Source organism: Hyaena hyaena, unplaced genomic scaffold, assembly GCF_003009895.1.
Source record: "Hyaena hyaena isolate Hyena2069 unplaced genomic scaffold, ASM300989v1 scaffold_21, whole genome shotgun sequence".
NCBI lineage: Eukaryota > Metazoa > Chordata > Mammalia > Carnivora > Hyaenidae > Hyaena > Hyaena hyaena.
The window spans coordinates 1,569,365-1,579,994 of record NW_024080653.1 but is presented as its reverse complement, the minus strand read 5'-3'; the positions used below and the strand labels follow the sequence as shown (position 1 = coordinate 1,579,994).

General features: G+C 65.5%; 3 protein-coding genes across 6 annotated transcripts in view; 2 read left to right on the top strand and 1 right to left on the bottom strand.

Annotated features, from left to right (window-relative positions):
• Positions 1 to 2,247, top strand: part of UBE2O (ubiquitin conjugating enzyme E2 O) — a 56,740-nt gene extending 54,493 nt beyond the window's left edge. For both annotated transcript variants that reach the window (XM_039226237.1, XM_039226236.1), the window contains exon 18: positions 41 to 2,247. In XM_039226237.1, coding sequence (XP_039082168.1) covers positions 41 to 711 — 671 coding nt within the window. In that variant the 3' untranslated portion in view covers positions 712 to 2,247. The remainder of the gene's footprint in view (positions 1 to 40) is intronic.
• Positions 2,248 to 3,149: 902 nt separating this feature from the next.
• SPHK1 (sphingosine kinase 1) lies at positions 3,150 to 9,340 on the bottom strand. Of its 3 annotated transcripts, none has more exons than XM_039226240.1 (6): positions 9,262 to 9,340; positions 5,455 to 5,658; positions 4,919 to 5,071; positions 4,736 to 4,830; positions 4,538 to 4,653; positions 3,150 to 4,249 (listed from the first exon to the last, which is right to left on the bottom strand). In XM_039226240.1, the coding sequence occupies exons 2-6, from the start codon at positions 5,462 to 5,464 to the stop codon at positions 3,460 to 3,462; spliced, it is 1,164 nt and encodes a 387-aa protein (XP_039082171.1). In that variant the 5' UTR covers positions 5,465 to 5,658; positions 9,262 to 9,340; the 3' UTR covers positions 3,150 to 3,459. The 3 variants fall into 3 exon arrangements, with proteins under 3 accessions (XP_039082171.1, XP_039082170.1, XP_039082169.1); XM_039226239.1 differs by having other exon boundaries at positions 9,183 to 9,266; XM_039226238.1 differs by lacking the exon at positions 9,262 to 9,340 and adding an exon at positions 7,158 to 7,334.
• LOC120228098 lies at positions 7,500 to 9,462 on the top strand. Its single transcript, XM_039226241.1, has 2 exons — positions 7,500 to 8,386; positions 8,744 to 9,462. Exons 1-2 carry the CDS (start codon positions 7,799 to 7,801, stop codon positions 8,885 to 8,887), a joined length of 732 nt encoding a protein of 243 aa, XP_039082172.1. The 5' UTR covers positions 7,500 to 7,798; the 3' UTR covers positions 8,888 to 9,462.
• The last annotated feature ends 1,168 nt before the right edge of the window (positions 9,463 to 10,630 follow it).

Below are 10,630 nucleotides of genomic sequence, written 5' to 3'. Positions count from 1 at the left end.
CGGGCTTCGCGCCCCCGCACCCCCACCCCCCCACCCCCAGGTCTGATCCTGGTGAACGAACCCTACTACAACGAGGCGGGCTTCGACAGCGACCGGGGCCTGCAGGAGGGGTATGAGAACAGTCGCTGCTACAACGAAATGGCGCTCATCCGCGTGGTGCAGTCTATGACGCAGCTGGTGCGACGGCCGCCCGAGGTCTTCGAGCAGGAGATCCGGCAGCACTTCCGTACCGGTGGCTGGCGGCTGGTGAACCGCATCGAGTCCTGGCTGGAAACGCATGCCCTGCTGGAGAGGGCCCAGGCGCTGCCCAACGGGGTCCCCAAGGACAGCAGCTCCCCGGAGCCACCCGCCGCCGCCGAGCTCTCAGACTACGGCCGAGACGAAGCTGAGGACGGAGGGCTGGCCCCCGGAGAGGCCTCCCAGGGCTCAGACTCGGAGGGCGGCACCCAGGGCCTGGCCTCAGCCAGCAGGGACCGCACAGACCAGACTTCGGAGGCCGCGCCTGACGCCCCGGTGCCCCCCAGCGTCAGACCAAAGAAGCGGAGAAAGAGCTACCGCAGCTTCTTGCCCGAGAAGAGTGGCTATCCCGACATCGGCTTCCCTCTCTTCCCGCTCTCCAAGGGCTTCATCAAGAGCATCCGGGGTGTCCTGGCGCAGTTCCGGGCCTCCCTGCTAGAGGCGGGCATGCCAGAGAGCGCGGAGGACAAGTAGCCGCCAGCCCTCAAGGAAGGAGCGTCGTGTGGGGAGAGGCCAGCTGCTGCCCGCTCCCTTCCTCCCCTGGAACCTTCCTCCTTCCCATTTTCTCCTCTGTCCCCAACGCAGAAGCCCCTCGCTGCCCCCTCCCCGAGGTGAGTTTGATGCTGAAGTGCAAGAAGTTCCATGAGATGCTGCCGTTTTCTTTTCCGGAGCAATCTTCCGACAGGCCGGTCCCCTGTGGCGAAGAGAATCTGAAACCTGTTGCTGATTTTCCACTTGTCACCCAGGCAGAGCGTCCGGGCACTTGCTCCCTCGCCGTCCCCCGTCGGGGCGGAGGTGGGGTCTTCCGAGGGCCTGGCACGGGGCGCGCTCTGCCCCACGAGCCGCGCAGCTCGGCCGCAGGACGAGTGGGTGTGCCTTGCATGAAGTGTGGGCTGCTCCAGCGGATCCCCCAGCCCCGTCCCCCAGCCCTTGCCACCTCTTCCGTGCCCCCATAGCTTCCCCACTCCCGGGTCCTCCCGCCGCTGCCGCCTCCAGATCCTCCCTCGTCCCGCCCCTCCCCGCAGCTGAGGAGTCGTGGCTGCCGCCACCGACTCCTGGCTCCGCTCTGGACCGTTGACCACAGGATGACCCTCAGGCCTGTTGAACTTGCTCTCTAAGAGAGGTTGGGACCAGGCTGGGTTCAGGGTGACCCGCGGGAGAGGTGGTGGCTGTCGCGCCTGATGTGGAATGAGGGCCAGGTTGCTGCTGGACAGGAAGACAGCTGTGGGTGCCTTGCTCGTGTGGCCCAGGTGGCTGGGGGCGGGGCAGTGGCACAGACCAGGCCCGCAGGTGCCCTCCCGTCACCACATGCTGACCCTGGGAGGTGACACAGGAGCTGGCCCTCCCTCTCTCTCTTTCTCTCTCTCTCTCTCTCTCTCTCTCTCTCTCGGTTGAGGACGAGGCCTCCTGATGCTTACAAACTCTGCAGGCTCAGTCTGGGGGGAGAGGTGGCCGGCAGGGGTTCTCCCTCGCAGAGTCAGGCCCAGAGGTTTACAAAGTTTTCTAAGCTTTTGATAACGTGAAGCCCCAGGTTAAGAGGATGCTGTTGAGCACATTGCAGCTATGTAATTTTTGGTGTATGTATGTAATATTTAAGGTTGAAAGAAAATAAATCTCAAAAGCAAAGATATTAACTCTTACTAGAAAAAAAAAGACAAAAAAAAAAAAAAAAGCCAAAGCATGATGCGTCTTGTCCGCCTTAAGCTGGCTCCACGCCTGTGCTGTGCCACCCCCAGCCAGCGGGCAGCAGCCGTGGGGAAGGACGGAGCCGGGCCGTGGCGCTCGGAGCCCTGAGTCGGTACCTTGTTTGAGAAACATCCAGAGTGACTGGTGGGGCTGTGCTTCCCAGTGCGTTGTCCGTGTGGAGATGTGAATGCCTACTGCTTAAGATATCTGTATAAAGTGCTGTGTGATTAAACTTTTTTTTTTTACTTGCATTTTTTTCGTTTGGCTCATTACAATGTACAAAAAAAGACAAGGTGGCACCATTAAACCTGCCTCTGCCATTCATCTGGGCTCTGTCGCCTTTCTTCCCCTCTGGGGCACCTCACACACCCCTCCCCAGGGGAAGGCAGGACCCGTTGCCAGGAAGGCTCATGGCCGCAGCGCCTCGCACCTGCCCTGTCTACCTCTGTGACTTCTGCCTGTCTGGTCCTTGGGGGCCCGGGGGCCGGGGATGTGGCTCAGCGGGTCGGTGCTCGTTTGTGGGCAGGGCTCGCGTCCCACTCTCAAGAGCCAGTGTGGAGCGATGTCTGCCAGCACAGCCGGGGTGCCAGGGCCTGTAGTTGACCGGATCAGTCAGGTCAGTTGCTTCCAGATGCTGGGGGAGCGGACGTCCAAGCACCTGGCCTGGGCTTGATGCCAAAACAGTTACTATTTGGGAGCCTGGTATATGCCCCTCCTGCCGTTTAACTCCTGCCCAGCGGCGGCAGGGTGGGGTAGAGGAGGTGGAGGGGGCTGGGGGAGCCCTCGAGCCCTCACTGGAGGGATAACAGACTCCTCTCCGAAGGGAGTAGCTACCTCCCATTTTGGCCTTCTTGCTTCTTGCCAATTTCCCTAATTGTCCCTGAAATCAGAGACTTTTTTTCCCTTTTCGTGGAGACTAGCTGGCTGCGTGGCCCTGGGTAAGACGCTAGCTCCAAGTGTCCATCTGACACATGGGGCTAGGCTGTTGGCTGAGCTCCCTGGCTTCTCCCAGGCCAAAGGCGGGACGATCTTTGGGGCAGGGCCCAACCCCTGCCAAAAAAAGAAAAAGAAAAACCCAGACTAGCCCTGGTCCTGTGCCCACCACCAAAATGACTATTATCAGGGGTCAGTATCCTGCTTTGTCCAATCCAGGAGGCACCACTGGTCATCGCTAATGTCAAGTTCTAGACCTCACTTCCTCCCCAACACCCAGAATAACACCAGCAGGCTGGGAGGGTCACTTTATTTGTATGGTGGGTGGGGCTCCCAGGACAAAATGAGAGTGGCTTCCATAGGCAGGGGGGCCCAACCAGCTGGGCGCCCGCCCCGAGTCTCATTCTGACCTACGGTAGGCAGAGCCTGGCCTTCCAAAGCACATCCTCCACCTTCCCACCTTCCCCAAGGGTCCTCCTCCACCTCCTCCTCCCCCCCATCACCACTGAGCTGGGGACAGGGCCTCCAGTCCCAGGGGACGGGGAGAGGGGTCCTGAGCTCGGAGGAGCCCGAGAGGCTAAGGCACGGCAAGGCCCCGTGGAGTCACAAGGGCTTTTCTGGAGGTGCTCCCCGCTGAGGCTTCCGGCTGGGCGGGGGCTCCACGCAGCCACTGACCATCCAGATGTAGTTGGCGTGCACCTGGCCCTGCACGGCCTCGCTGACCAACAGCTCGCCGTCCGCGGCAAACACGCCCTTTCCGTCCTTGGGCTCCAGGCGGAAGGCAACCACGGGCACGTACACCAAGTAGGGGCAGTCCTGCTGCATGTGCCTCCCCTTCTCCATGGCCAGGAAGAGGCGCAGCAGCGTGGCCCGAGACACGCCTGCCCGCACGTAGAACAGGTGCATGGTGCCGGCGGCAGAGCGGCCCATCGGGGCCGCAAACATCTCGCTGCCCAGGTGCGAGTGCAGCAGCGCCAGCACCAGCACGAAGTCCTGCTCCGGGACCACGGTCCAGTGCGCGGGCACCGGCTCCTCCAGGGGTACGAGGTGAGCATCCCTAGGACCCTGCCGATCCCGCCTGTCCGCGGCGGGGGGGCCGGGCATCCCGGGGACCGCCCTTCCTGCGGGGAGGTAGGCCAGTCTGCCCCGGTACACGCGCAGGGCTGCCAGGCGCAGGAAGGTGCCCAGAGTGAAGCGGAAGTCCCCTAGACGCCGAAACTTCTCGCTCTCCAGGTCCACGTCCGCGACGAAGCCCCAAGACAGGCTGAGCACGGAGAAGAGGCGCAGCCCCGAGGTCGTCTGCAGCGACAGGAGATTCATGGGCTCCAGGCGCCGGCGGCACAGCAGCTGGGTGCAGTTGGTCAAGAGGTCCTCCTTGGTCACCTGCTCGTAGCTGCAGGGCAGAGAGGTCAGACGGAGCAAGGCAGGAGCCCTCGTGCATCCTCCCCTTCCCCTGCCTGGGGACTTGAGGCGGGCAAAGTGACACCGGGTCCCCAGGGAGTTGGTAGAAAGGCCAGATGGAGCAGGTGGAGGCAGCCAGCTGGAGTCACCAAGAGAGGGCCCGGAACGGAGCACAGAGGCTCCGGAGAAGAGGGAACACAAGTTACCCCAGTGTACGGGAACTGGGGGGAGGGGGGAGCACGGAGGAGAAACTGAGGCCCCCTTGACCCTGGGCTCTCACCCGGCATAATGGTTCAAAGAAGCTGCCAGCGCATTGCCAGAGCCGGCTGGGAGGCTACACAGGGGCTTCCGGATGGCCGTCTCCCAGTCGGGCCGCTCCATGAGCCCATTCACCACCTGTTGGAGCACCGGCGGCCTCAGCCCGGGGAGCACCGGCCTCCCACCACCCCCACACCCGCTCTCTCGGGGGAGGCCTCACCTCGAACATCAGCCCGTCCCCAGACATGACCACCAGCGCATCCCAGCGCTCCAGCTCCAGCCCCTGCACCAGCTCCCGAGCGTGGTTGCGGCGCTCTGCCGAGAGACAGACGCGGTGGCCCGCGGGTTAGGGCGCGGCCGGCAGGGACTGCTCCCCGGCGGGACCCCTCGGGCCGGCACTCACCAGTGAGCATCAGCGTGAAGGAGATATCGGCCTGGGCCAGCCGCGGCTGCACGTGGCTCCAGAAGAGCTGCAGCGCCTTGCCCTTGCCTCCGTGCGGGTTTAACAGGACCAGCAGGCGGCACCGCGCCGGCAGCAGCCTCGCGTCGCCGCCCGCTGCGGAAACAAACCACAAGGACCGCGTCCCCAACCGGCCACTAGGGGGCGGCGGATCACAAAAGGGGTCCTGGGGTGGCAACGTGGGGCCTGATGAAACCCCCCTCACCCCCCGCTCACTGATCCAACAGATCCCCGCCAGAGGCTACGGCCTTCCAGTGGGGGAGCCCCAGGAGGGGGAGGGGGCACCGTGGCCTTGACACCCCAGCTCTTAGCTCAGGCCGGGCCAGCTTCTGCCCTCGTTGGGAAAAGTGTTCCTACTGTCCGTCCCCAGCCCCTCTTTTTTGCCCATTTTTTGCCCCCTGATGCTGGCCATTCTTCCTGGCGGGGGAGGAAGGGACACCCATCCCCCCCAGCCCTGCCCCCACCGGGACCCCACAAACCTGGATCCATAACCTCGACCCGCGGCTCCCGCTGCCAGGGCGTCCCCAGCGCTGTTGGGGCGCCGCTCGCGGCCGCGGCTCCTGCCTTCAGCTCCTTATCGGTGCTGCCCAGGCGGGCGACGCGGCGCCGGCTGAGGGGCTCGCCCTCCCGGCCCGCAGCCGTGGCCGCGGAGGTACCGGTGACATTCCCTGCGGCTGCGGGATCTGAGGGAGAGGAGACGGCGCTGGCGGAGTCCGGAGCGGCGTCCTGAGGTGGGCAGCGCCCACGTACACCGTCGGGCCGCGCGCGGGGAGCCTCGCTCTCCGGCATCGCCTAGTCCTCCGAGCGGTCCGGAGGGCCGAGGTCTGGCGCCACCAAGGGCGCTCCGGTCCCAGACCCGAGCCCCCTCCCCTCTTCCACTCTCCGAGGCGAAGGGGCTCTCCTCTCTGGGAACTCGGGTTCCGGCCCGACGACGAGGCAGAGAGCCCTCCTCGGTCGCACCAGCTCCTCACCCCCCCGGGACTGCCAGAGGGAGGGGAGTCCGGGTGCGTAAAAATCCCAGAACTCGGGCGCGCATCGCGGGGCACGAAGTTCGGCGCCAGCGACCGGCGCCCCGAGCTCCAGAGCGGCGGGGGTCGCCGCGCTCCTCCCAAGGCCCCGCAACGCTGCCCGGACGCGCGCCTGGCTCGTGAGAGCGGCGCCGGGGTCGCGCGCGGTCCGAGCCCGAGCCCCGCGGCCGCCCGTCGCCTCCCTCAGCCGAGCGCCCAGTGGGCGCCCAGGAGCCACGAGCGGCGAGAAGGCAGGGCGGGCGGCCCCTACCCAGTCGGTCCGGTTTGCCGGGGAGGCGCCACCTCCGTTCCCTACAGTGGCCTAGGGCGGAACTCCGCTCGTCCCGGGCTCAGCCTCACGTCTGAGCGACGACTGCAGCGCCGGACGAACGCCGACTCCACGGCCTCGCCGCCTCTGGCCTCAAACTTTTAGCTCAACTTCGCCGCCAGGCGCCGCCGCGCTGGGAGGGCGCTGTGCCCCGGCGCCCGGCCTGGCCACACCCCGCGCTGCCCGCGCTCTCGGGGGTGGAACCGGCGCCTGGCGCGGCCGGGGCCAGCCCGCCCCCGGCCTCGCCTCCCGCGCTGTCAGCCCCCGCCGCTCGGCCACGCGCAGACGCCTGGCTGGGGCTCGGGAGCCGGCCGCGCGCGCCCGCCGCTCCCCGTGGGCGACCGGCTGGAGGCGGCGCCGCGCAGAGCCCGGGTCCGACCGCGAGAGGCGCGCCGCGAGCTCCGAGTCCCGGGCGCCGAGGGTGAACGCGCAGCGCGGGCGGCGCGCGAACTCGCCTGCCCCCTGGACGCTGCGACCTTCCGCCCCGGGATCTTCCCCCTTCGCGCGCCCCACCCCGGTCCACGGGAATTGGAGGCCCAGATCCCACCGGGTACCCCTCCTCTGTGCCGGGGTGCCTCCTCCTGCGCCCGTTCTCCCCTGGAGGATTATTTTTGGCTTCCTGGCGCGGCAGCCGGGCCGCGCAGCCACCATGCCCGGGGCCGCCGGGCTCGCCATCGGGAGGCGGGGGGGGGGGGGGGGGGGGGGGGGGGGGGGGGGGGGGTAGGTAAGAGGGGGGTACAGGCGGCCCCCCGCTGGGGTGGGGGGTGGCTGCTGTCCGGAAGACGGGGCCTTGTCAAGAACCTTAGAAGTTGGATCTTTTTCCCCGGAGGAAACCATCGAGGCTCACCTGCGCGAGAGAAGCTGCCCCGCCGCAGGCGATCCAGGTCCACGCCCCTCACCCGCCGTGAGGTGTGAACAAGGTCTAGGGGTCCCCGTCGGGGTTGGAGAGCCGAACCGCGGGGGAGTGTCCCCCGCCGCCTCCACTGGCCCAGCGGGAAGATGCCAGCGCACCCGGGAATCTTCACTTCGACAAACGGGGACGCGTGTGTCAGTGTGTGCGCGCGTGTGTGTGATATACATACATATCATGAGGAAGTATCTGACCTGATCGTGTCCGCGGCCAACTCGAGTTAAGTCCCCGGGGGGTTGTTTGCGGAGACCCGGAGCAGGAAGGTGTCAAAGCCTAGGTGACCCGACCAGGGGGGCCAAAGTTAGAAAAGGCCTGACCGCTGTAGGGGGCGGAGGCGATCCGGGCCCTGCGCGCGCACCTGCAGCCCCCCGGCCCCCCCACACCTGGCACTTCTCAACGCCCCCCGAAAGTCGAGATGAGGCAGGTCCGGCGGCGCCCGTGACTCGGGCACGCGTCCGCGGGGTCTCTGCGGGGGAACGCAGACACCCGACCGCGGTTTCCCGGCACCTGGGGGGCGGAGCCCGAGGTCCCCCGCGAGGGGGAGGCGCGGCCCCGGGGACCCGCGGCGCGGCGCGGCGATGCGCGCTTCCGCCTTGCGCGGCCCCCGGGCTGCCCTGGCTGGGTCCGGAGCGTCCCGAGCGCGTTCCGAGAAGGTGACTCAGCGATGCGCTCGAGGGTCGAGAAACTCCGTTAAACTAAGAAGGTGGGGAAGGAGCTGGAACACCCTCACCCTCTCGCAGCGCCGCGGCCGCCGTCTGGTCTTGGACCTCCGGGCCCCCCACCCCCACTCCCCGGGAATCCGGCGCGAGGAGGGAAGGGCAGCGCTGCCGCCGCAGTGCCGCGGTCACGCGACGCGGGGACGCGAGCGGCGGCGGCGGCTCAGCGCGGGGGCGCGGGGACCTGAGCCCCCGCCCCCCGCGCCTCCTCCCCGCTCCTCCCGGCTGGCGCAGGCTAGGGCCGAAGTCTGGATTAGGCGCCTTGGAAAAAGCGGGGCGCCGGGCGGTGTCCCTGAGATTTCAGCCTTGGAGGGAGGCGGCTCCGGAGAAGGCCGGGGCCAGCTTCCCCCTCGCCCCCATCAGCCCTGTAGAGCCGCTGCTTTAAACCTTGGAGTCTGGCGGGAAACTGAGGCACAGGGAAGGGAAGATGTGGCTGTGCCCGAGTCCGTGGTGAGAAAGCTCGCCTGCTTCCGGGTCCCGCTCTTCCTCCGCGCGCCCCTGGCTGGAGCCCCGCCGGAGTCGGGGTGGAGGCGGGGTTGACCAGAAACCTAGCGGGCGAGGGGAGGCGGGGCAGCCTGCTGGGTCCTTTATCCGGCTTCCCGGGGCCCAGTGGGAGGGAGGTGAAGGGCAAAGCTCTCTGGCTCGGGTTCCAGTCTGCACAATGGCTCCTCTGTCCTGCCTGGCGCCTCTTCCCCTGCCCCCCTCACCTCTGGCCTCCGCTGTAACCCCCTCATTCTTGTCATTCACCTCCCGGCTCCTAAGCCGCCTCTCTCCAGCCTCTCTCTAAAGAACCTTATCTGTCCGCAGAACTCACCCATCAGCATCCCTGGCCCAAGAGACAGGCCTGGGCAAGAACAAGATGCGTGTGGCCCTTTGACAATCGGGGGAACCCAAACCCTGAGAGGTGAAGGGTCCTGCCCAAGCTGTCAAGCCAGTTCCCAACAGAGCTGAGAAGCAAACCCGGGAGCCCCGACCCCCCACCTTGGAAGACTGAGCCTACCCCAGGCCTCTCGCTGATGTCTGAGTATCGATTGACCTGGAAGGTCACTTGCCACAGAGCTGCCCCAATGACCCGGCTGTGCAGGGGTCTCCCAGAGAAAGAGAAACATCTTGAAGCCCTCCAGGCTTTCTCCCCCAAGTCCTGATTAACCAACTAGCCCCCCTGCCCAGCAAGGCCCGCCATGGGCTCGGCCTCAGGCTTGATCTGACCTGATTGCCACTGGGTAGCTCGGCTTGAAGGTAATACCTGTCTTGAGGGTCAAAGAGACTGCCTTTCCATCTCTCCCAGCCACCTCTTCCTCCTTGCGGGCAGCCCAGAGACACACCTGGCAGCCCCTCTTTTTCTGGGAAAGCAAGCAGCGACTTCCTGGGCCCAGCTTCAGCTCTCTGGAAACGCGGGCCGAGGCTGCCCGACGGCATATGACTTGCTTTTATTAGGATAGGATTCCCACCATCCCTCCTCCATCCCCTGAAGCAATCCTCCCTCAACTTGAATTGCAGAGCCTCGAGGCCTTCCTTGACCTTGAGTCCTTTCTGCCTGGGAGGCCCGGGGGTGGGTGGGTGCGGGGGGGGGGGGGGGGGGGGGGGGGGGGGGGGGGGGGGGGGGGGGGGGGGGGGGGGGGCAGGGAAGGGGAGGCGTCGAACTCTGCACACTCCTCTTAAGACTGTGTCCTAGAGAGGCGCCCGGGTGGCTTAGTCGGTTAAGCGTCCGACTTTCGCTCAGGTCATGATCTCGAGGTTCACGGGTTCGAGCCCCGCGTCGGGCTCTATGCTGACTGCCAGCTCAGAGCCTGGAGCCTGTTTCAGTCTGTGACTCCCTCTCTCTCTGACCCTCCCCTGCTCACGCTGTCTCTCTCTCTCTCTCTCCTAGAAATAAATAAAACATTAAAAAAAAAAAAAAAAAAGACTGTGTCCTAGAATAGTCCCAGGTGTGGCCTTCCGTTCCGGGGAGAGTTTCCTAGATGCTCGTGACCATGCCAGGCATTGTGGGTGGTGGGGTGTGCCACCTTTGGAGACCCGAGGAGGACAGACTGGTCACACAGGATTCTTGGCTGCTCACAGGGAGTGTTCAGAGTTTCTGTTTGTGCCGTAGTTTATCTGCCCTGAGCGTGAGGTGGGATGAGTTTTGCTCTACCCTTCGGGCGCCTCCTGGTCCCTGTGGGTTTCCTCGTTAAGGCCGGGGACACCTGTCTCCTCGGGGTTCTGCCTTCCACCCTCACCTGCCCGCCTGCTGATTCTAGTGCCCTAACAGGATGATGAGCTTCTGGAACTCCCTCAGTGTGGAGGCCCGCGGGCCACGCCCACTCCACTCCCTGCAGATGCCTCCCCAGCATCTGAGGACAATTCCAGTTTCCTGGGGTCTTTTTCACAAAGTCCCACAAGCTGGCCGCCTGCGAGGCCACCGGGGAGGCTCTGGCCCAGGCCTGTGTCCTAGCTCTGCTAGTTTGATGGCCAACTTCGCTTTTCCTTGGCCTGGAGAAGCAGCACCCCATCTCTGCCCTCCGTCTACACATGGCCTTCTTCCTGTGAGAGGTTTGGCTCCACGTGTTTCTTTCTTTTCTTCTTCTTCTTTTTTTAATGTCTCTTTATTTTTGAGAGAGAGAGAGGAGCACATGAGAGTGGGGGGTGCAGAGTCAGAGGGGGCAGAGGATTCAAAGTGGGCTCTGCTCTGCCAGCATTGAGCCCGAGGTGGGG

Excerpts from the sequence above, each read along its gene's own strand:
- LOC120228098 (XM_039226241.1), top strand. The coding sequence starts at position 7,799 with ATGCGCGCTTCCGCCTTGCGCGGCCCCCGGGCTGCCCTGGCTGGGTCC. Across the intron at positions 8,387-8,743 it reads TGGCTGTGCCCGAGTCCGTG|AACTCACCCATCAGCATCCC; the intron begins GTGAGAAAGCTC and ends ATCTGTCCGCAG.
- SPHK1 (XM_039226240.1), bottom strand. Across the intron at positions 4,831-4,918 it reads CTTCACGCTGATGCTCACTG|AGCGCCGCAACCACGCTCGG; the intron begins GTGAGTGCCGGC and ends GTCTCTCGGCAG. Across the intron at positions 4,250-4,537 it reads TCTTTGAACCATTATGCCGG|CTACGAGCAGGTGACCAAGG; the intron begins GTGAGAGCCCAG and ends TCTGCCCTGCAG.